The 23,652-nt window shown below is 44.2% G+C and overlaps 2 protein-coding genes across 7 annotated transcripts in view; both read left to right on the top strand.

Annotated features, from left to right (window-relative positions):
- HIPK3 (homeodomain interacting protein kinase 3) overlaps positions 1-5,903 on the top strand; it is a 66,012-nt gene extending 60,109 nt beyond the window's left edge. For all 6 annotated transcript variants that reach the window (XM_063397936.1, XM_063397935.1, XM_063397934.1 and 3 more), the window contains exons 15-16: positions 129-256; positions 1,890-5,903. In XM_063397936.1, coding sequence (XP_063254006.1) covers positions 129-256; positions 1,890-2,363 — 602 coding nt within the window. In that variant the 3' untranslated portion in view covers positions 2,364-5,903. The remainder of the gene's footprint in view (positions 1-128; positions 257-1,889) is intronic.
- A 4,326-nt stretch (positions 5,904-10,229) lies between these two features.
- The window catches only part of KIAA1549L (KIAA1549 like), a 136,571-nt gene continuing 123,148 nt past the window's right edge, over positions 10,230-23,652 (top strand). Inside the window, exon 1 of the mRNA XM_063397930.1 lies at positions 10,230-10,346. The gene's annotated coding sequence lies outside the window, so the exon portion shown is untranslated. The remainder of the gene's footprint in view (positions 10,347-23,652) is intronic.

Here is a 23,652-nt window from a genome sequence, read left to right as displayed (position 1 = left end):
GGATTTGACTTTAATTGGTGTATTATTATTTCTCCCTGCATGCTTAAGCAAATGAAACCTTGTCTAACTTTTGCCAGAAGAGAAGAGTGACAACAAAAGCATAACATTGTTTATTTCTGTCTTGGAAGTTGCTACGTGCCAGCCGCTGAGAAAGGGTCGGTCTGTCCTGGGAAGAGTAAACCATTCTTCTGTGGTAGGGAACCGTCAGCAGAAACTGCCATCAGCATTCCATCAGCACCATGGAAACTTCAGTCAGGTATGTGCAGTTGCATCCAACAAGCTCCAGATGTGGAGTTGGAGGAGTTGAGTTCCAGACTGAATGCTCGTGGTTTCAGTTGCTGTCTGTGGCAGCTGCAGGTTTTCAGCAGCTTGATTAAAGAAGTGTTCAAATCTTGAAAAATGGATTTCAATTTACTGGGCAAGTCATAAGTATCTTTCATTATGGGTCACTTTGTTAAAATAGCTGACTCTATTTTAAAAAAATAACAGAAAAGCCACAGTGGGAAAATTGTCAATATTTGCACAATATCCAAGCACGAGCCAAAAAGAAAAATATGTTAGCATTTATTGTTCCTACATACAAATGCTAAAATACTCCTAAGTGTGCAGTTAAAATCTGCAGCTGTATCTCAGTGTTGTTCTGTCAGTAGTGTGCATGAAAATCTCTTTGTTTGAGTATCCAGAGGTGAGATAGAGCTCAGCAAACCCAACTATTTCTTGCCTTTGCTGCCAGGTAATGAAGCTGGAGGGAAGATGAGACTGTGATTGTAGTTCCATCCGATGTTAGAAGATGACTAAAGCTAATTTAAAAGTTACTTTTATCATTGTCCAACAACACAGTAAATGTGTCTGCTGTGGCTGAGAACTGAAGTTGACACATGACCTCAAGCTTAAGCCCCTTTTAATTAATTATGTTGGAGCTGTAGCTGCATTGAGCTTTTGGTTAGATAGCTGGAGGTACATTAATGTGAGAGACTTACCTGTTTGCGTAAGTCTTGCAGAGAAACTGTGAATATTGTAAGTTAAATGCTAAATGAAAGCGTGCTATATGTAGATAAGAGGATTTAGCAATAATGGCTTGAATAGTTGAGATTGAAAGAAACATTTGGGTGGGTGACACAGTCTCCCCTTCTGCATGATTATGTAAAAGGATTGGTTTAATTAATTCTAAGCAAACCTTAATATGATCAGCATGGTATTAATTTTTAATCTCTTCAATGTCTGCAGCTCCTCAGCCTCTTGGCAGAAAGTGTAGAGCGTTATTTTCATTACAAAAATTTATGCTGATCCTTCCTTCTTTGGTAGATGCCCTGTGTAGTCTGAAGTCTGCATCATTTAATGGGAGTAATTGATTTTTAGTAATTTCTCTTTATAACTGTGAATGATTACCACATCTTCCTCTGATCATAGACCTAGACTTCTGTTTGCCTAGTTGTCTCAGATATTTTCAATCCGTTTATTATTTTTCCTGCTCTCCTCTAAAATTTCTCTCCTATTTGTCCTCTTTGTGCCTCATTATGGTGCCCAAACTGAATGCAGCACTTCCAATTGATGCCAAGCCAGTGCTGAGTAGAGTGGAATAAGCACCTTGCTCATGTGATACATGGTATTTCTGTTAAAACAGCCCAGCATGGCATTTTATCCTTTTTTTTTTTTCCCTCTGCAAGAGCATTAAAATAACTCATGTTCCGTTTTCCATCTCTTATTGTCTGTGCTGCTACCTAAATAGCTACTATATCTTTTTTGTTCTGTCGAAGCATTTAATAATTCCTGTCTCTATATTCCTCCCGGTTTTAAGTTGACTAGTTTTAGTGCATTTTTCTCCATTTTTCCCGCTCTCTTTGCTGCGGGGGTCGCTAAGCCCTGCCCGTTTCTGTGTGTGTGGCCAGGTCCAGCACTTCGGCTCGGGGCCGCAGGAGTGGAACGGGAACTTCGCCCCGCGGAGGCAGCAGCAGCAGCAGCAGCCTTTCCTCGCGGCCACCGTGGCGGGCCCCGCGTTCTCCCTGCCCCAGGGCAGCCCCAGCCACCTGCCGGGGAGCTCACACCTGGGCGGGCAGCCCGCCATCCTGCCCTACGCCTCGCCGGCGCCGCTCGGCACCGCCGCGCCCGTCGCGCACCTCCTCGCCTCGCCCTGCACCTCCCGACCTCTGCTCCAGCACCCGAGCTACAGCCTGAGCCACCCCGGCGGCGTGGTGCACCAAGTGCCGGTCGGCATCAACCCGCGCCTGCTGCCTTCCCCCACCGTGCACCAGACTCAGTTCAAGCCCGTCTTCGCGCCCCACTCGTACGTGGCGGCGTCGCCCGCCGCCTACGCGGGCTTCCCGCTGAGCCCCACCAAGCTCGGCCAGTACCCCTTCATGTGAGGACTCCGGCGGGTGGGGACACGGCGGCGCAGGGGTTCCAGAAGAAACATGGTATTTATGACGTATTAGCCATGGCACAACAGGAAAATTATTTTTTTGAATCATGTAGACTTGGGTGCAATTTAAACAACTCTGAGCTTTAAAAAAAACTCACTTTTAATGTGTTTTGCACATTTGGTATAACTTGTCTTTGGTCATGTTATCTTCTTATATAGTAACTTTAGACAGGTGACTTATGGGAGCAGAAATCTGGTTTTGCTCCTGCTATTTTTTATAAAATTGCCTTCTAACTAGTGCAAGACACGTCTACATTTGGGAAGCCATTCAGTGTACAGAACTAGAGCAACAGATGCACATGTGTCAGCAGTACGGTGTAGAAGTAACTCGTTTGTGTTGCGTATCTTGGTGTTTAAATGTTGAGTCACTTATCTAAAAGTTGAGCTGTTGTTCTTCACATTGCATGTGTCTTTTGCATGGGCAAAGAAAAGGCCTAAACATTGCTCTTAAATGTTGTTGTCCTAATAATCTCAGCTGCATTGTAAACTGTTCCCACACATAGTGCCTTAAATATTTGAGGTTGTTAATGTTATTACTTATATATAAATGTTGAGGACTGCAGCACTTAAAAATTCAGATCTGCTGATTTTTTGATAGCGTAATGCTCATTTTGGGTTTTGTGTGGTATTATTTTAGTATTGGGTGTATTTTTCCTGATTGAGAGGGCAGCATGTTTTGCTGTAGCCGAATTTTGCTGTCTTTTTTCCCCCCCACCCAGAATGATCTAGCTTCAAGACAGGACTTTAGTAGTGCTTAAGGAAAGTTGATTCAGTAGCTATTGAAGTAGTGTGACACACAAGACAGTATTTCATACTGGTAAATGGAACTGCAATACAACCTAAATAGTTTATTTTAAAAGTGTTTGTCTAATTGGATATAATAAAATGTTTAGAGATGAGGTAGGCATGACTGACTAGCTAATGACAGGAGAAGCCAAGTGCTCATTGATCCATGACGTGGTTTCATCTTAGCTTGAGCAAACCGTGCAGTATTTAATAACTAGTAGCAGAATATTTACTGTTGAAGCTTGAAAAAGATGTGAGTTCTTTGTGTGCAATCTTTCATTTATGCATGGGAGAGATTTTAGTCTTTTTACATGATTAGTATTTGTTTTAGCCTGTTGTGGGTGTTTGCTTATTTAATACATTCCGTCAGGGACGTAAATTACATGCTTTTTGCATTATTTTATTTTTTTTCTCTTTAGGAAGTGTGTCTTTTCGTTTTTTGTTTTGTTCAAATGAAGTTGCTTTTGCAGCACCAAAGACTTAATCATCCATTTCCTATAAAAGGTAGCTACTTTTTCATAGACCTCAAGTATACTGTAGTGTAGAGATGGGATTTACGGAAGGTATTAAGCTGAGGCTGTGTTTTAGCTTATGGGCAAGTAATAAATTGTATCATTTATCTTGAATGTATCATAGATAAGCTGCTATATAATGATTGCCACTTCAGATAGCTGTGAAATTAGGTGATTAACTAGTTCTTTCTTAGCCTTCTAATTTCTGTACAAGTCTAATTACATGAAATAGAAGCTGGGGTTTGGTTGTTTCTTTTTGTTTGGGTTGATTTTTTTTTTTAGTTTTTATTTTGTTTTCATGTTTGAAGTGTCGTAACTACTATACTGTAAATGATGGAAGATGATTGCATATGTTTTTTTGGGGTGTGTTATTTGCATCAGTATTTTATCTCCATTAACTTTGAGCTCATCACTGCATATAAGTGGATGTATTAATGTAACTTAATTTTTTTATGTTTTCATATTGGCATTGTGTAGACACTTAAGAAGCTGCATCTTGCAGGCTTGACTTAACTTTTTTTAAAACAAAATCTGGAATACAATCCTTGCAATGTTGACTGGAATAAGAGTGCAAAGCATTTGAGTTTAACTCTGTCAATAAGCTAATAACTGGTAATCTTTTTCTTTACTCCACTAACACAAGCAGTGTTTTATTTAATGAATGTCTGAATGAAATAAATGTGCCTACTTTTGATTTCTTTTTTAAGTAATAACTAAAATACAACAGTATTAGGTCATAAAAAAGAAAATACCAGCAGTACATTTTTAATCACACTGAAAATTAAGAAACCTAACTTTTCCCAAAAGTTTAGATGTTTTTAGTAATCAACTCTATGCATTTTGTACAAGTGTGTGTGTATATAAAGTATGCATTAGCAACTAGGAGTATCCTGATAAATTTGAAACCTTATCAACACGTATGTAAAGCCTAAACATAGGGAGTCAAATTGGGTGTCCACCTTTACCACTTCCAACTCGTGCTGTGTGGTCCAGCAGGCAGTTTTCTGTTCACTCCCTTTTTTTGGTGCTCACTCCATTGCAGGCAATGGACACACCAAGAACCACCAATGCAAACAGAGCACATCCATTTTTGTGTCGTGGTAACAAAAAAAAAACAACAAAACCGAAAAAATACTGCTTTTTTTTTTTCCTTTTCCTGGGGCCACGGGGATCATCATGGGATTGATGTATTTTCTGTTCTTTCTTTTTACTGTGCTTAAGGTTTGGAGCTGACGTGCTTGTTAAATTGACACTCTGTGTATCACCACAGTATCCTGCCGTGTGTGGGAAAAGGTTGCTGTAAATGCGCCCCAAATTAGATCTGCTGCTCTTTCTATGTGTCGTAATCATAGAAATGTCTGCATTTCAAAGAATGAAAAATTTGGGATCCTGCCACAGCTTAAATTCAACACACCAGGTGACTTCCCCCCTCCTCCCGCAATACACTCTGAGAGAACGGACTCTTGTCACTGCAAGTGTCTGGGGCCCATCTGCAGAAAAAAAAAGCTTTCAGGGTGAGGGCCTTTTCTGTGAAAAAAGTCATCCTCTGAGAAGCATTTTTACACAATACCGTTTTAATGCCTTTTTTAAATAAAACACTGCATGACTACGGAATTGCATATCTGCATCTTACTTTAATTTGCAAGGTTTTATATGAATTTCTTGTGTTCGGTTTTTAACTTCAGGGTGTTTTATTGGTCAAATATGCTACTGTATTAACTCTTTTTTTTGTTTTAATTTTTAAATCTTCTGTTTTTACTGCTAATTAACTTGGTTTGTGTTAAGTAAAAGTTAAATCACACTGCAAGCTGTAGGAAGACTTGTTCTAGAAACACCCAGTAATAGAGACTTGATTAATAAGGTTGAACTGTTACTGTTTAACAATTTGTAGACTTGTGGCTTTTTTTTGCTTTGGTTTTCTCTGCTACACTAGTTCGCCATGTAGCAATTGCACTGTGCAATATTACAATATGAGGACTGGGAAAATTTTTTATGGATGTAATGTCTCTTACAGTTTGCGATAGTATTTCTTTCTAGTTCTCAGTGATTTAAATGTGACCAAGCCTTCTGTACTTTGTCACAAAAAGCGGGTTTTCCAGGTGACTATTTTGGTGAGTGTCAAAATAAGAATTTATGGTGTATTACTGTCAAGATTCACTTTGAATTAAAATATATATTGCAGCAGATGACTTCTGGTGGCTTTTATTTTTTGGTGTGTTACATGAAGGTAAAGGTGATGAAAATTCACTAGAGGGCTCTAAAATTGTGATGTAATCATTCAACTGAGTTTCTGAAATTTTAAATCTTACTAGCTTTCAATGCTTGCTTCAGAGTGTCTTGAGGGAAGCCATCTTTAGTGCAGCCACACCTTGAAGGCTCTTTGTTCTGGATGTCCCACTTTTACAGCCTTAGAGGGAGGAAGGTGATCTGGCCCAGATACCAGCAGACGCCTCGCTGCTGCTGAGGTTTGTGCCAAGCTGGTGGCAAGTGCTGCCCAGCCAGCAGGAAGGTGCTCCTGCTGCCACAGATGGCCCCACATGGGCAGGGGCTCCAGATGGCCACCTGGTATGGACCAGACGTCCGTGGAAGGCGCATTTGGTGGTGCTGTTGTCAGCCAAATGTGCTCACTCTGCCGTGGGGTTGCAGTGCTTGAAACCTGGTGGTTGGGTGCACACATGTGCTTGTGGGGAGGGTGGTTTCTGTGCCTACCACTGCATTTAAGGGCCAGTCAGAAATGAAGTGTAAAAGACTGAAATGACAGGGCAGTGTATTTTTGATAGCAAAGTATTTCAGAGTTGACAGAAAGCTTTCATTTTCTAAATACAAGGTGCTGCTGATGCAGATCTGTCACAGCGCTCACTCTTCAGTGCAATGGGTCACAGTGCAAAGCTTTTGCTGCAGCTCTGTGCCTTGGGTGATGTATAAACACCTCTGTCCAAGTTCTGCAGATGCCTGTTGCTTTGAAAGCTGCTTCCTTTCCCTTCTTTATAGTTAGCCTCGTGTATTGTTGACTTTTAAATGCATGTTGGTCTCTAGAACCCACTTTTCCCATGGCAAATAGGGCCACAGGCTTGTTGCATTTCACACTCTCACTTCTGGCAACATCTAACAAACGAGGGAAGGCAGCCTGAGCCTTTCAAAGTGAATACCCTGCCCGTGAAGCCTTTTCTGTTCTTGCTTTCAATTAGTAATAATGTCCACCTGTTCTTTATGTTCCCCTATATTCTTTCCCATCCTGTGGAAGGAGTGGACTAGGACAGGCATGTGTAAGTCATCTTCCTCTTCAACTGTCTTTAGGATGACAAACACTGGTTTAAAATCTGATATTTTTCCCTGTCACTAAATGCCAAGGACAGGTTTGTACTGCAGTTAAGATGGCAAATTCATTCAAGGAAGGCTTCCAGAGTCAATGAGGCTGTCACATGCCACAGATCTGCAGCGGGACAAAGTGGTTCAGGGTGACGCTGTGTTGTCCCAATGAGTTAGCTTGGGTTTTCAGCTGGAGAGATGATCAGTCTCTGGGAGTCAAGAGAGAAACTGCTGCTTGGCACAACTCACAGAGCAGTCCTGCAGTCCTGGTGATGGAGTCACAGTCACCACTGCAGCTCATGCACACTGTGAGTGCAGCTCCTGTAGAGGACTGAGGCAGCAGGAGTCAAAATTTTGGGAGGGGTGTGAGCAGTGCTGCTCTCCACTAGGGAGCTGTAACATCCCTGCAGGCCCGCGGTGTTCAGCAGGTGGTGTCTGGAGCAGTGCCGAGCTCTGGGAACACCAGGGGAAGGCTGCAGCCCCTCCTGCCTCTCCCCACACTGAGTGAAATGGCTGACACGATGTCCTACTGTGCAGGAAGGCTTATTAAGCCATGGGTAAGGTTTGACGGTGATTAATGTTAATTATATCTTCCTGCCTTTCACCTGTAGGAAGGAAGTTGCATTTTCTCTCTCAGGAGGGGTGGGTTTGTGCTCTAAGCAGGTTCAGATAATTCTACCTGCCCTTGTCCTACGGAACAGCACTGAGTACTTGTTAGAATGATAAAGCTTTATGCTGAGAGGCTGAAGTGGACATTTGAATGGATTCTTCTCCTTGGACCCTGAAATGGCAGATTAGGAGCATCCACGCCCTGTTGGCAGAGATGCCTGGAGGCTGGACTCCATTCTGTGGTTCTATTTGGGGAGGGAGATTTTCATGAAAATGAAAAATGCCAGCTGTTCTGTTGTAAAGAGAGACCATGGCCTGCTACCATCTCCACAGAGAAGCCACTGCCTGGCCACAGTCACTTCTCGTCCGTGTGTGAGATCCTTGTCTTTTGGGTTCCCTCATAAAAAGAAGCAAGGCTTGGAATGCTTGCAGTAGGTCCACTGCAAGCAAGGCGGTTTTGGATCTGGAAAAAACCCAAACCCAAACAGGATTAGAAAAGTTGAGTTTAGGAAGTAGCTAACTACAGTTGCTTGGTAAAACCCCAGTGTTTCTTCACCAGCTGTAAAAGACCCATTCCTCATTCTGGAATAGAATACACATTTTTAAAAATCCTTTGAAATAACTCAATCTGCTACTTGTATTTTATTCATAATACATGTGCACACACGCTGTAATGGAAAATTAAGAGACCATAATGTATAAGAGCTAGCCTGAAAAAAAGTGCTGTCAAAATTAGCTTATTGATGGCTCTATTGCAAAGCTGAGTTATGACAACACCTAGAAAAAGATGAAAAATGATTGAAATGAGGTTTGTGCAGGGCTGCCTGAGGATGCCAGCAGAGGGCCCTGCACTAAACGTGCTGGCTCTGGATTAAGCAGAGTGATGAGCAAGCTCCATTTCACTATAATAATCATAAACTGCCATCTTTGCTCTGGATAATCGCTTGCAGTCATCAAGGGGAAGCTAATTTTGCACGGAATGAATTAATGATTTGGGGGAAAAGTAAAACGGCGGAAATGGGACAGCATAATTGTGCTGGTGACACTGGGAGTGTGCTGAAGCAGTCAGATAAAAAGGTAATTATGGGTTGTCAGGGCTTTGGATGCTGCCAGTGGCTGGGTACCAGGGTGTCAGGCTGTGGCCGGCCCATGCTGAGGCTTGCTCCACCTCAAACGTGACTTGTAAGGATTTCTCAGCATGACAACTTCCAGGGCAGCAGAATTGCTGGGAGGCTGGGACAGCTTTCCTGCATGTAAGCAACGCTGCAGCCTTTCAGGATCAGCTCTCGGGGTCCTGGAGCGTGTGGTGGCCCAAACCCACCTTTGCACTGCTCCTCCTCCCACCGTCACTGCCTGTTGCCCGCAGGCATGTCCTGGAGCTAAAAGAATTCACGGATGCAGTTCAGGAAGGAGACGGTACCAGGATAAATAATTCACCTGCCTCTGCTGCAAACAGGACTTGGAGAAAACACTGAATGAACTGCCCCAGTGCTGGCTGTGAGGGTGACTGAGGGAGCAGCTGGGGCTCACCCCCCTGCTGTCCTTAACACATTTCACATGCTCTACATCTCCCGGTGTACCTTAAAGCAAAACAGAGAGGAACCTCTGTCTTGGAGCTTCCCTTTGAGTCTGGAATGTCTGAGCCCATCCCAGCCAGGGAGGGAGTGATGGAGCGAGTGCAGGACAGGGGCGACCAGAGAAGACCTCTCCTGTGTTTGCACAGCGAGTGCCTGAGCACGCCGCTGTCGCTTGGGTCGCCTCCTGCGGTACACTCGAGCTTCTTTATTCTCAGAGCTGCTTCTGCACTTGCAGAAATGCTGCCAGCGGTGATGGGCGCTGTGGCAGGGCTCGGGCTGCTTTGCCAAGAGGAGGTGCTGGCCGGTGCCTGGGATAACGAGGGACATCTTTGGAGATGTCCGGGCCCGGCGACTCCCAGGTCGGGACACCAGCTGGCAGTTTCGGTTCCCACAGCGAGCAGAGAGGGACTTTTAGCCTGCCCAGGTCGCAGCACCGCTGCGGGCGGCTGCACCTCGGTTTACACCCAAAGGCAGCGCCGGGCACAATCGCTCCATGCACACGGGGGAGGTGACACATCCCCGGGAGCCGCTGTCGCGCCGCACGTGTCCCGGCGAGCACGGACCGAGCCCAGGGCCCCGCGGTCGCCCCCCGCCCCTGCCACAGCCCCGGCGGAGCGCGGGGGGCGGCGGAGGGGTCGCCGCGGCCCCGGCAGCGCCGCCCCCGCTCCCGCCTCCCGCGCTCGGAGGGCGGGGAGCGGGGCCGGCGCTGGCGGCGCCGAGAGCCCTTTGTGGGTGCAGCTCCGTTCCGCGGCGCTCCCCGCGCCGGAGCCCGAGGGGCCGCGCCGCCGCCGGGCAGCCCCGGCCCCGCGTCCCGCGGCGTGCGGGCAGAGCCGCGGGCGGCATGCGGGGCCCCCTCTCCGCCCCCTCCGCCGCCGCCCGCCTGCCGAGCCGCCGCTCCAGAGCCCGGCCGGCGATGGGCAGCGCTGCCCGCTGAGCGCGGCGGGGCCGTGCGAGGCGCGGGGATGCTGCGGGCGGGCGGGCGGAGCGGGGCGCGCCCCGCGGGGCCCGAGGCGGCGCCCGGCCCCGCCGCCCCGCGCAGCGCCCGGCCCGCGGGCGGCGGAGCGGGCCCGGCCGCCGCCGTCCTGCTGCTCGCCGTCACCGCGGCCGTCCTGCCGAGCGCCCGCGCCGACCCGGGTAAGCAGCAGCAGCAGCGGCGGCGGCTTCGGGCGGGCGCGGGAGGAGCGCGGGGCCGCCGCCGCCCCGGCGCGGCTCGGCGGGGCTGCCCTGCGCCCGGCAGCCTCACCTGCTGCAGCCGCACCGGGGCCGCGCTCCGGGAGGGACGCGGCGGCGGCGGGAAGCGCGCCCGGTGCCCGGCACCGCCGGGAGCGGGCAGCAGCCGGGCGCTTCTCTTTGTCTGCCGCATCCTTTTTCTGCCGCTCGCGGAACAGAGGCTGCTCTGTGGCACGGAAGGCTCGGGGTTTGTGCCTTTCCCCGAGACAGCCGGCGCTGCCATCACCCGCGGGCTGCCTGCCTGGCGCATTTCCTATGGGACGGGAGAGTTGGATTGGGTCTTGTTCCTTGCGGAGAAAGGGACGGGCCGAGGCTTTTGTTAAACCGGAGGATCAATTCTAGTGATTCTATGTGTGTGTGTGTGGTGGGGAGGAGGGGAAGATAAGGAGGGGTTAGGAGAGGGCAAGCTCTGCTGAGATCTGAGCGCTACATCTCAATTGCAGCTGAAAGCTCCGACAATTTCTGGGTTATATTTTGCCCGTTTCCCCGGACTTTTTGAGTCGGGCAGTGTCCTGTGCTCTCCAGACTTCTCACAGCAGTGAATATACTCGGTGACCTCAATGCAGACATGGTTACTGTTGCTGGCAGTTATTGTATGTGCCAGAGAGAGATGCCAAATATAATTCTGAGGCTATGCTAAAAGAGGCTAAAATTGATACAGGGCTAGATTATTTCTATGGACTTAAGAAAGGACTGGGGATGTGAGTCCACGTTTTGAAGCTGCTAGCATGTATGTTCCGTAATTGTATACAACTGATGTCAGTTTTACAGCCATAACATAATAAGGTTTGTCATCTGCAGGTTGTAGGTTGGTGGAACAGTGCCTCTTACTGCATTCCTTGTGCTGGGCATGTCAATGCCACAGTCTGATTTACCTCTATAAGACAAATGGACCCATCATCAGAGGAATGGCTAATTTTTTACCTTTGCTGGTCAAGTCAGTCTGGATGTCACAGGAACTCTCACACCACACCTGAGTTATGAGAGGTGTTCCTTCCCTTGGAGGTGGCCAGGCTCTCAGAGTTCAGTTGCCAAAGCTGAGGTGTTTCTGACAATGCAACAAGACACCTCTTCACGCTCCAGGATGAGATTGAAGAGTAGGGTGAAAAGTGCTAATACTCTGTTTCTTCCTCTGTGGTTTACATGTATTTATGGCATAGCCATAAATCTCATTTGTAAGTGATCATAGCCATGATCTCATTTGTAAGTGAAGAAATCCAATAAAGTTAAAAAACATACTTGTAGGTATCTCAGAGCCGATGGCTTGGGAAAGAGAAAAAGAGGAGAGAAGCAACAACAGCACCAAGCCAAAGTACATAATCACAGTGTACACACAGCCCACACAGTGGAAAATACTGTCACTGATAGGCTTTGCCTGGGAATTTTAGATTATTGGGCAGTTACATGAAGGTACTAAACTTAATTTGTTTTACTTGATAGCTTTGGGCTTTACAGCTGAAATAGCAAATAAAACTTTACTACTCCTGTGCTGTGTTGATCACTAGATATGATTGCTGAGGTGCATAAATTGGATGACAATTAACCTTAAAAGCTCTGCCTTCCAGAGGCGTAGAGCACCTGCAGTGCTGCCTCCCATTGAAATCAGGAGCAAAACGTGGTAGAGCCAAATTTTCAATCAAGAGCGTAATTTGTGTCTAAGAATGTTCATAAAGAGCAGTCTAGGCCTGGATTTCTTTTAAGCAAATGTGCTTTTACTCATTTTGGTGATTACTCCAGGAATGTGTATGATTAATAGAGCTGATCTACTGCCACGGAGTCCAAGTGGTGATACGGGATGCAGTAAACACTGGTAACAGCATTTGTCATGCACCATTTTTTACTACAGCTTCCTGCACTGGGCAATATTTGCCTCTCTGGGTAAATTATATCGGTACAGATGCACACACTTATGGATAAATGCTCCAGCCTTCTTTTGGGTTTGTGTGCAACACCTGGCATGGCAGTGTGTGAAGACAAAGCAGGGAACCAGGAGCATTTTGTACTGGTCGGTGCCCTGGGACACTTTCAGCATGGATGACAGACTGATTAAGTTTCAAACATCAGATAAGAAGTTTTATTTGTAGTTTTACAAGTATTTTATGCTCCTTTAGCTGGGTATGTGCCATACTGCCCAGTGACATGCAGAGTTAATAATTAATTTCCACAGTGTGTCAGCCCCAGGACCACTGCTGGAGTTTGGGTTGAAAACAAAGTTACGCTGCCCACCACAATCAGAGCTACAGAATGGCCAGTGCAAAAAATAGGTCAAACTGAACATATCTGTCAAGAAAGAAAAAAGTAAAGCACCAGGAACCAAAGGAGGGAAGGTGAGGGTTTGAGTTGACTCCTACCATGCTCCAGCCAGGTAGTACTTGCTTGTGACCCACAGTTGTGAAATGTGGGCAACCATTTCCTCTGGGAGGAGACACAGTTTTGAAAGGCAGCTGTTGAAAGCTGATCTGGTGTTAGTGGAGCATCTCTCTGCCAGTCAATGCCTTTGTCACTATGGTTTGTATAAAACAGAGGGAAAGACACACTGCTCATGGTTGTGTTGCTCATAAGATTAATCAGCTAATCAGAGGGACTGCAGTGGGGGGCCCGCAGAACTAAAGTTTTCAGAAACAATAAAATATACCTTTTATGTTTTGAATCATCCTTTGTGTTTGCTTGTGCAGCCTGTTTGAGTGATAAACTTGCCAGGGAAAGGTCCATTTCTCCCTGTGTTCAGTGAACACCAGCACAGCGAGATCTCACCTTAATTAACAATGATTTCACAAACAATAAGGACACCTCCCGCGCCGTGGCTGCTCCTCGCAGCTGGAGCTTTGATTGAACAACTCAGAGAGTGCTCCGTGCCAGCTGCTGAACTGCCAGTGCCACCTCCCACAGCCTGTGGCTCCCGATGGATGGCAGCTACCTGAGCCCTGGCTCAGCTCAGCTCCTGGCACTCCCCAAAAAGCACCAGAACTGCATCTGGAAGTGCACGGGTTGGTGTTCTCACTGCCAGAGGAGCTGCTGCAGGGGTGAGGGCTGTGAGCACACGGGGCATGAGTTCTTCCCTAGATCCAGCTCTGCACTATGGAAAGGGATGAGGATGTGGAAAAAGGCACCCTCCAGTCTCCTGTGGCTGCTCTCCACAATTGCCAGTCCAGCATTTTGGAAGATCAGTAGTTTCAGGTTGGTCATGTTGCTCTTTCAGTGTTCTGATCACCCCAACAGAGCAAAATGCATGCAGACATCTCAGGTACCCTGTGAAAGAACAGTGAAAAGTTCCAGTTCTGCCCCATTCTTAGTCAAATCCTGACAGGGATCTACAGCAAGGGCTGAAAGAACAGGCTACCAGGAACAGGCAAGAAGGTGCTTCTTTGGCAGGATTTGAGGTTTTGGTGGGCACAGATCCTCCAGCCATGGAGGATACCTTCTTCCACTGCATTCCTGGATCTGAACTGATAATAAATGATCAGCTGACAGTAAATAATCTGGTTTTATTATCCACATAAATAGAGAATTCTCTAAATTCATATATATGAAACCATTTGGATGAAGCTGTTCTCTGTAGATAAAGACAAGCAAGGAGCTCAGAGTAGGTTGAGGGGTATCCATGTTTTTCCTGTAGGGAATGCTGGCTGGCTGTTTAAGGCCTATGGTAAAAGAACTTATAAATCTTATTTTCTGACATGTTCACTCACCCAGCAGTGTATTGCATCCTAGTCTTCACTGGGCTGTTTTTTTAAGTCTGTCTCACTTGCTTGAGGTCAGGCCAATGAACAAGAGGAAGGGGACTGTGAGTAATTTTCTGTTTATGGTATTTTCTTAGTCATGTGGGAAAGGTTGTTTCTGCTGCAGTAAATACTGATAATGTTTTCAAATGAATTTAGGCTTCAATGTCCAAACGTGTCAACGTTTCATTAAGAAAGAAATGAGCATTTTGATGGATAGTTACTGTTCTCACTCCCTTCTGCTGAGTCCAGTGTAGGAAATATTGCATTTCCTAAAGTGACCTGCCTTTTATTGCTAAACCAGCAAGGTGGGATAGCACTGAGGGGCTTTGGACAGGGCATTTCCCAGCTCAAACAGCACACAGAAAAACTCCCAGCAAGGGTATTTAATTAAAAGCTAATAGATATTAATCTAGAATATGCAATTAATTATATGCTATATACCGTTATATATTATTATGTAATATTACATAATGTATAATTAATATAAATATAAAATTGATTACTTTTAAGAGGTATGTATATACAGCATGTATAACAAAATGTAACACACATATTTCTACTTGATCTGGAGGTTAAATCAGAAGAAATACCTTTCTGCATTCTGGGAGCAGGAGGAAAGAAGGAAAAATGAAAGAACATTCAAAGATGAAAACAATTAAAACCCAGACCTACAAGACAGTGTCCATTTCCATGTGTCATGTTTTCTCCACAGCATTGCTGTAGATATGAAACTGTCTACAGTGCCTTGTCTGTCATTTTAACACCTGTTAGCAACCTTTTTAGGGAAATGCTCCAGCTGATTCCTACTGACTTAGAATGGGAAGAACTCGTGGGAGAAATTACACCAAAATCCGTGTAAGACTGTAAACACATAGCGTAAGTCTGGGCCTCCAATTTTCAGGTATTATCATCAGGTTTGGTGAGTCAGCAGGGGAGCAGCTGTAGCTCTTCTGAAATTCCTCCTGAATTACCCTCATGTGTCTGCATTTTCCTCGCTGTGGCTGCAAAGCCTCTGTGTGGACTGCAGAGGTTTTGGTTGTTCTCTAGGAAAGTCTTTGTGTGTGAGATCCCCCCTGGGGTGTGCTTTCCTCAGTGCTCCTGCAGACGGGTGCTGGTGAAACCTTCCTGAAGGGAGCTGCTGTGAATTGCAGTCCATCTGTATCCCAGGTAATAAAAAAGCAGCAGAACTCTCCTGCACCACTCTGCTGCTTAGTGATGTGATGATCTCACTGCAGTGTCTTCAGCTGAAAAGATGTGAAAAGTCTTTAAACAAATTGGTGCCCTGTGTTTGAGAGGTATGGATTTTGTAAATTAAACCTGCTATAAATCCTAGCTAGGCTTAACACAAGATTGGTACATAAATGCATGTCATTCACAAGGCTAAGAAACTAATTTTTAAGTGTTACTAAGACAAGAAAAAAGCTAAGCATTCAAATGCACGGAAATTAAAATGTCAAAAAAAACAGATTCCAAAGGAATGGGAAACAAAGATGTATTAGTTTTTCTGTGGTATTTCTTAAACAATGAAATAACTGACACCAGCAAAATATTTTGGCAACCAATGTAAAAATGGTAAGAAAAAGAGTTGAAATATGGAAGTTTATCTGAGGAAGCAGTTTCTTACCAGATAGTTGTTCTTTGTTTTTAAAATAATGAAAATGATTTAACTTATGTGATGTTCTTTGTCACTCAAGTTCTGAAAAACTGATTTAAAAGAAACCATTACAGACTTGATGAGTTCTTCCTTTGTGTGGTTTTCCTTTAATCTGATGAGTAGCTTTGGCAGATGAATGTGTCAGTAGTGAAAAATTGGATTTTTATAGGAGTCATGGCTAATCAGGATGGTTTTCTGTCATTGTCTTTGATGAGAGATTTTGAAGCTGAAATTTTTAGGGGTAGTTTTCAAAAATTCTTAAAACTGATGTTTTTTGTTTTATTTAGCATATTTTGGTCTGGCCTTCCACGATACTGTAACATTAAAAGCACTTCTGTGATCCTGTGGTCTTGGCTGAATGTTTTTAAGGCTTCATGTTTGCTGTAGGCTTGACTGTTGTAGCTGTCCATACAGCTGTAGCTGTAGTATTCCCTGATGGGTTTGTGACTTTTGATGAATTTGCTGGTGCTCACCAGTTCTGAAAGTCTCAAACCCTGATGTGTGGTTTTCTTTGTTTATTTGGTTGGTTTTGTAGGATTTTTGTTTGTTTGGGGTTTTTTTGCTGAGTGTAGCTGCTGAATTAGATACACATAGGAGCAGACATGAAAAACAACCTGTCCACTGTTGGCTGTCAGTCCATAAACAGACAGGAGCTCTCACAGTGGATACTACAGGGATGTTTTCAAAGATACAGCCTCCTGGATTTATCAGTATATTTCCCTATGCAAGGTTTGGTATCTAAAATGTGTAGCTGTTTAAAAACAAATGTTTGACTTTATTGGACTATTAGAGCTTGACCTCTAAATTGTCTACAGGCAGTGATCTCTTGCTAAATAAGTGGGAGTGTTGATTAGACATTTTATGAGGTGTTCTTTGTGGCTCTCCTGCTTTTTAAAAAAGCATTATTTTCTATGTGTACCTTTCTTTAGGCTATTGAAACAGCTATAGAAAGATTATGAACTCCTGTCACATAATTAACATGAAGTTATTGAGTTATTTTCAAAAGGAATTTCACCAGATTATCACCTACCAAGAGCTCTTTGTGTTGTACTGAGTGAAGCAAAACCTTTATGTTTTACTGAGAGTCCATGTACAAAAGTGTTGTTGACCAGCTGGGGATACTCCTGAGCACCTGGAGCTTTTCCTCCAGTAGTCCCATATCCAAAAGAATAAATAACTGCAAGCTAGGGAAAGGTACTCATTGACCATATGAAGGAGTGCAGAACACAAGAAAACTTCTTCTGGTAAAACATTTCCAGGCATTTGGGTCACAAAGGACCCCACTGGTGTCAAGTTTGCCTTCTGAAAGATGTGAGCCATAAGTTTTCTCTTTGTTTTAGTGACTGATGCACACATGGCACAGCTCCTTTTGCACTGTGATCAAGTCATGCCTTCTGCTTTGAGTTCTCAGAGGGTTCCATCAAAGGTGTGTTTCCCACATCTTTCATCGTTCTTGTGACTCTTCTTTGAAGTGTTTTCAGTCTGGTGTCCCTCTGAAGCTGCAGCCCCCAAGCTGGTCTGCTGTTCCTGGTTTGTCAGCAGTGGGCATCAGCAGCAGTGTCAGATGTAATGTAAGTTTTTGTTGTAGTGCTGATCCTCCCAAATATAAAAGTTGAATTGAGGTTACTCTTGTAGTGGCATCCATTGATCTGATTATTCATCTCTGCTTCCAAGGTTTACTTTTTTTTTTTTTTTTGGAACAAGTCTACTCTGCAGACTTTGGTGTAATTGAGAGAAGCAAGATTAATGACCCTGCAGCTCAAGTGCTTCTCCTACTTGTGGAAGCTGCTCAGTAGCCACAACCCTCCATCACAGCTGCCCTCATAGACACTCTTACCCTGCAGAATTGGTCTCCAGTCCTTACTTCCAGATGTGTCTGGTACCTGACTGCATCTGCTGGGCTTCATTGTTCTCACCTCCCCACTTGTCATCTGGGAACTTCCATCAGATAGTTCCTACTGACAAAAATGTTGGCTGCAAGGCTGCAAATCAGTCCCCACGTGAGTCTATTGAAAGCACTGCTGCTCAGTTTAATAATTTAAAGTCTATTGCATAGGCACCGTATCAATTTTATGTTCTATTAATCAAAATGTGAGATATAAAATCAAACGTCTCGCTGAAATTTAAGAATACTGAATCAAAAATTTAGTCTGATAGAAATATAAAATGAATTTAAAGTGGCTCATCGGCTGTAAAAATTCAATCCTGGGCATTAATTATTCCTTCCTCTTTTTGTTCCATCATCAATCAAATCCTTTCTCTGCTAATCCAGTCTATCATCATCATCAATATCAAAATCTGTATTTGACAGCTCCCATTTACCCTGTTTAAATGTCACAATATTGTAGAACAAAGGTAAATGCTGTTCTTTGTTTGCTTTGTCTCCTAGCAATAAGGACACAATCAACAATTGAGGAAAAAACCCCAACAAACCCTTATTTCAAGCCAGTCAGGGATGCTTCACTCTCCCCCTGGCTGTAGGACTCTTCCTTTTGTGATAACTTTGGCTTCCTCTGGTTTGCAGCGTGGGCCTGGGTGCCCTAGGTAGAAGACAGGAATGGCATCTCGAAATTAATCTCCTTTTTGTCCTCTAAAAGGCTCCAAGTCAGCCTCTGCAATTAATGAAACCCTTGGAATGCTGGAAGGGAAGCACGTCCAATGCTTATCTGAAATTACAGCCAGCCCTCCGACACCCTGCAGGACACTCATCCCTGCTGGACGGGCTGCCTGGGAAGCGTGTGTTGGAAAACCAACAGCTCCTTGGAAAAAATCAGTGGTGCATTGAAAGTCATAGATAATGGGAGCAGGACTGAGATAATGCAGTGTGGAATATTCAAGGTTTATCAGATATTTCAACATGGCCAATATTTTCAGTTTAGTGTAGATAATTAAAATCACCCCAAAGAAAGAATCTTACAGGAGCGTGTTCTCGGAAAGCGGTGAGTTTTCAACAATATTAACTTTAGGCTACAATAATGTAGCATATTGTGTAGGACAGATTTCTGCAGCCATTATTACAACTGTGCAATCAAAGAAATCTCTCTATATAATTTCTACAATTATTTAACTGCTAATTTGATTCTAAAATTGTCTTTCTAAGCAATTATTGCTGAAATCAGTGCCATCTACTTGTGCACACAGAGCAAAATTCTTATCATTGTAGCCAGCCTAAATTCACTGAGTTATTGTTGAATTGCATAAAGTGCTTGGGTATTTCTGGGACTTATTAAGTTTAACCAGGGGTATCCTGACTGTGGAGTCTGGGGTGGTCAGGGAAGGAATAGGAGGAATCCTGGGGACATCAGTGGGTGGAGGACTGAGTCTCTGAGCAGTGAGCTGGCCAGAAGTGTGGGCTGTTTCTCCACTAAGTTTATAGGGATACAGGTGAGAGAGGTTTTCAGAAGGTTTTCAGAGGTTTTCAGGATTTTTCTTGTTTGTTCTGCAATACTGATGGAGGAAAAAGGTGAAACTAGTATGGAGAGCATCAAGTGTAGAAGATGACACTAAAGCTCTCCTAAAGTGCAAGCTTAAACAAACTGAAGTTGCCATCTTAAGGTGCCCAGCAAGTTCATCTCTTGAGCCCCTCAGTGACTGGGACAATGTAAATAAATAAAGATTTATCTGGAAGATAAATAACTGCAGTGTGGTATTTGAGTTATCTGTACCTTCTTAAAATTGGCTTTCCCCCTTCAATAAATGGCAGGTCTTTTCAGGAGATATAATTGTTAGCCAGACAACAGAGTGTGAAGTTACCTGCATTAGTTAAACTGGTGTAGTGTTGAGACATCTCTGCCTCTGCTCTGTGTGTGACATTTTCAGGAATGTGTGAACTTTATTCCAGTTCAGAGTGGTGCAGAGTTGTTGTTTTGATATTGTTGATTTCTCTTTCCAGAAAGAAGAAATAAATACAGTGATATGCTTATAAGTCTCTTCAGTCCTCAGGTTGTTTTTTTTTTGGTGTTTTTTTTTTTTTTTTTTTTTTTTTTTTTTTTTTTTTTTTTTGTGGTGGTGGTTTTTTTTTGGTTGTTATTTTGAAATCCAAATCCATTTTTGTTGAGAGTATAGACAAGTATAGTGATTCATCATCTCTCTTGTTTCCTTTGCTTTTGTAGAAATCTAGTTTGAGAGTAATTAACTTGAAAAGTGCGTAAATCCTACCTCCCATCATCTACCAGTAAACTACCAGCAAAAAAGTCAAGCTGTGTGTGTGAAAGCTGCTATGAGCAGTAAATCCCCCCTTTTCAGTATCTTTGTGTATATCTCGGTGTTTCAGCACATGTTGATAGCAATAACATGGTTTTGCCTCTTAAGCACTCAGTGTGTGCCTCTGCAAACAAGGATTTATTATTAGTTACAGAGCACCTTCCTCTTTTTACAGACCTTTTAATATCAGAATAATGCCATTGTTTCCCTTCAATACTATTTAAACACGTGAAAAGTTATATAAAAACTGATAGCAATTACATAATGAAAAGTTATCTTTTATTTCGCTATTTTTGTATGAAGTAAGAATTAGCTCCATCTGAGTAACACTTAGAATTCTTTTGCTATATCAGTACTTTTCCCAGTGATAATATTGGCATTTATTCTTGTAAATAACTGAAAGATTGATATTTTAGCTGATGCCACAATCTCCTTAGGGAAATGACTTTTCATGACTATTAACACTGCACCTTTGATAATTTTCATGTATAAAAGGGGAATATAATCTCAATTTGGATCACAGAAAGGCTTTCTATTTAATACAAGTGGATTCTTATGACTGAGGTGGCAATATGATTTGGGAAACTTAAAATAAATGGAGTTTCATGCAAGAATTCATTTTTTATTCCTAAAACGTTTACTGACAGCATTGATAGCGTGGCATTTAGAAGATGTTTCTGAGGTGTTTTTTGTCAGTGGGGTACAATAGAGATTATTTTTAAATACTTGCCAACCTGTACATATCCCATTGTGTGCTAAAAATCGTTCTTAGGAGTATATTTAGGCTCACTGGGTAAGCTGTCTTTGCTGGAGAAAACATGTATTCAAGTATTCAAGAGGAGAGAAATAGTGAAGCCACTTAAGGAAATGCCTCCTGTGGGTGCCTCAGCACTTGCAAGGAGTTTGTGTTCCTGTTTTGTATTCTCTCAGCTGGGAAACCAGGGGAAATTCTTCATCTCCTCAAGGAAATAGAAGGGTCACATCCCACAGTCCACACTGAGCCTGTCCCCACCAGGCAGTGGCTGTGGTTCAGGGCTCTTTTGGTTCATCTGGAGTTTTCCAGCTCCTCTGTGAGGTTTCCATGTTGGAAATTGTGCTGCATGTGCCGTGCTCTTCGTTTTGTGGGGCTTCTGGATAGCAGGTGCTTCCTGTGTTGACTCCAAGCTCGCTGTTCCTCAAGTGCAGCGTGGGCATGTGTCTGTCTGGGTTGCAATACGTGTTCTATTCCCATCTGTTGAAACTGGTTGGGGAGGTGTTTTTCTTCATCTCTTCCATGATCCATTCCTCATAACACTGGAGGGGAGGGGGCAGGTGTCTTCTGTTAATGGCCAGCTGTTAAACCAGCTGGGGCAGTGTTCTTTATCTCTTCCACGACCCATTCCCCCTTGGGGGATATCTGCTGTTAATGGGCCATCGAGGCTCACTGCATGGCTGATAAAATTACATCATCCCGTGGGAGATGCTCCACAAAGTGGGAGGAACCAAGAATTCCTACCTGGATAAAAATCTGAGATTCAGAACATCAAGGCAGCCTGTTTGCACTGGATTCCCAGAGGAAGACTGGTCCCATCTTGCCACACTGGACCCTTCTACATCTCTACTGTAACAGAACCACATCTGTTACTCCAGGAGAATTTAATTGGACTGCTGCCAACACCCTGACCAACAGGGTGTCAGGTTGTGTTCTGACTCTGCCAGTGTTTTTCTTTTTTGTTAGGTTTTTTTTTTACTACTACATTTTTAATATTCCTAGTAAAGAACTATTGTTCCTATTCCCATATCTTTGCCTGAAAGCCACTTAATTTCAAAATTATAATTTTTCAGAGGGAGGGAGTTTACTTTCTCCATTCCAAGGGAAGCTCCAAGGCTTTTCCCTGGCAGACTCCTGTCTTCCCAAACTAAGACAGTGTCAAGCACTTCTGGTCCTTCCTGGGGTGTGCAAGTGTCTGAAAGGCTTTAGTTAAACTCTGCCTGAGCCTCTCTGTGTGGCTCCTGCTGGCAGAGCTGTTCAGAGATGACATTATGCACACTTATTCATACCATCAGCTCCAGAGAATTAATGTACCCTAACGAGCGTCTGCGCTCGCCACGCCGACAGCAGTATTTACATCCAATGAACTCAGGCTCTTACAGTCCACGCTATTGCACACTTTGCCTCCAAAATGTCATGATTTGCAGGAGCATCACCAATGCAGCGTCAGTAACACACCCACAGATCTTGCTGTATTAAACCCCATTTCTTTATGTATTTGTTGGGAAACAGCGGTCATGGGGTAATTTCTCTCTCTAAATCCAGAGGAGAGAGGGGGCCCCAATCCATTTTACTGTGACGTATTTCCTTACCCGTGGTTGCTTCTGCTGAGTTAATCTCAGCCTAAACCATCAGATTTTCAGCTTCACTTTATGTTAACTTGTGTTGACTCAGACCAGACAATCTGTGTGGTCCCAGTGCTATATCCCTGCTCCAAGTTTACAGTGTTTGCCATCCCAGTGTGACAGCACTGTTTTGGGAGGATTTGCAGAAAAGAGGCAATATAGATCTGAATGTATCACTCCTCAGTGCCACCTGCCAGCCCTGATGCTCTCTGAAGGCAGCAGGCCACCAACCTGGTGATATCAAACACCTCCATAACACCCCGAGAGGCTGCTCCTTTCCTGGCATCACAGGTCTCCATTTTGTCTTTGTGCTTGTTCTTTGACTCAGGCAGAAATGCGTTGTGCATTTCTAAATTGATGTTTTTATCTAATTGTTTTTAATGGTTGTTTCTTTCAGGCCAGCTGATTCATACACTTTCCGGAGCATTTAATTTGGTTTCCACATTAATTCCATATCAGGGAGTAATTAGAATAGACAAAGAAAGAATAAGTAGGACTGAAGTTATGAAACAAAACTGCCATGTGAATTTATTGCCTGTGGTTCTTTGAGACCCAGTCATCTGCTACAACTTCTTTTAATAGCTCCTTCTGACTTTAATGTGATCAAAACAAATGTAGCATTTTGTTCTTGAGTTACGTTTGGATTCTGCTGCTTAGTGGTTGGCACAGAACCCACGGGAAGGGTGGGAGCACTGACCCTGAAGCTTGGAATACCCAAAGCAGGGGGGATGTAGTGCAGAGCCTGCCTGGAGCCCTGGGATACATGGTTCTCTTTCCTCAGGCAGCTCCCTGCCTGATGGTGCTGGCAGAAGTCTTGTACAAAAGCGATTCTGACTTCTTTGGGATTTTGCAAATGCATTGATTTTTGATACAATCTGATAGTGCAAGAAACACGAGGTAACTTTTCAAAATATTTTGGTGGCTTTCCTAGGGAAACAAAATTAAGCCATGGACTTTACCTTTCTTTTCCCAGTCCATCTGAAAGATTGACAAAGCACAACCTTTCTCAGTAACTTTTTAATCCTTTGGCCAGTTTCCATCACATTTGTCAGAGATAGAGTTGTCTGCTGTCTCAGGTTCTTCCTGCTTTCATAAAATTCTGTGCCTGCAGAGATGGAGGGGAGCTGATAACAAATGCTGGGCTGTTATCTGCTATTTCCTGATGCTCCCAGCCAGCATGAGCTTGTGATGGAGCAGCTGTCTCAGGTGGCACACAGGGAGCCTGGACATGGGGGGAGGGCTGGGAGCTCTGGGG

The sequence above is a fragment of the Prinia subflava genome, chromosome 5, assembly GCF_021018805.1.
Source record: "Prinia subflava isolate CZ2003 ecotype Zambia chromosome 5, Cam_Psub_1.2, whole genome shotgun sequence".
Classification (NCBI taxonomy): domain Eukaryota; kingdom Metazoa; phylum Chordata; class Aves; order Passeriformes; family Cisticolidae; genus Prinia; species Prinia subflava.
Note: the sequence above shows the minus strand (reverse complement) of the source record. Positions and strands in the feature narration are given on the sequence as shown.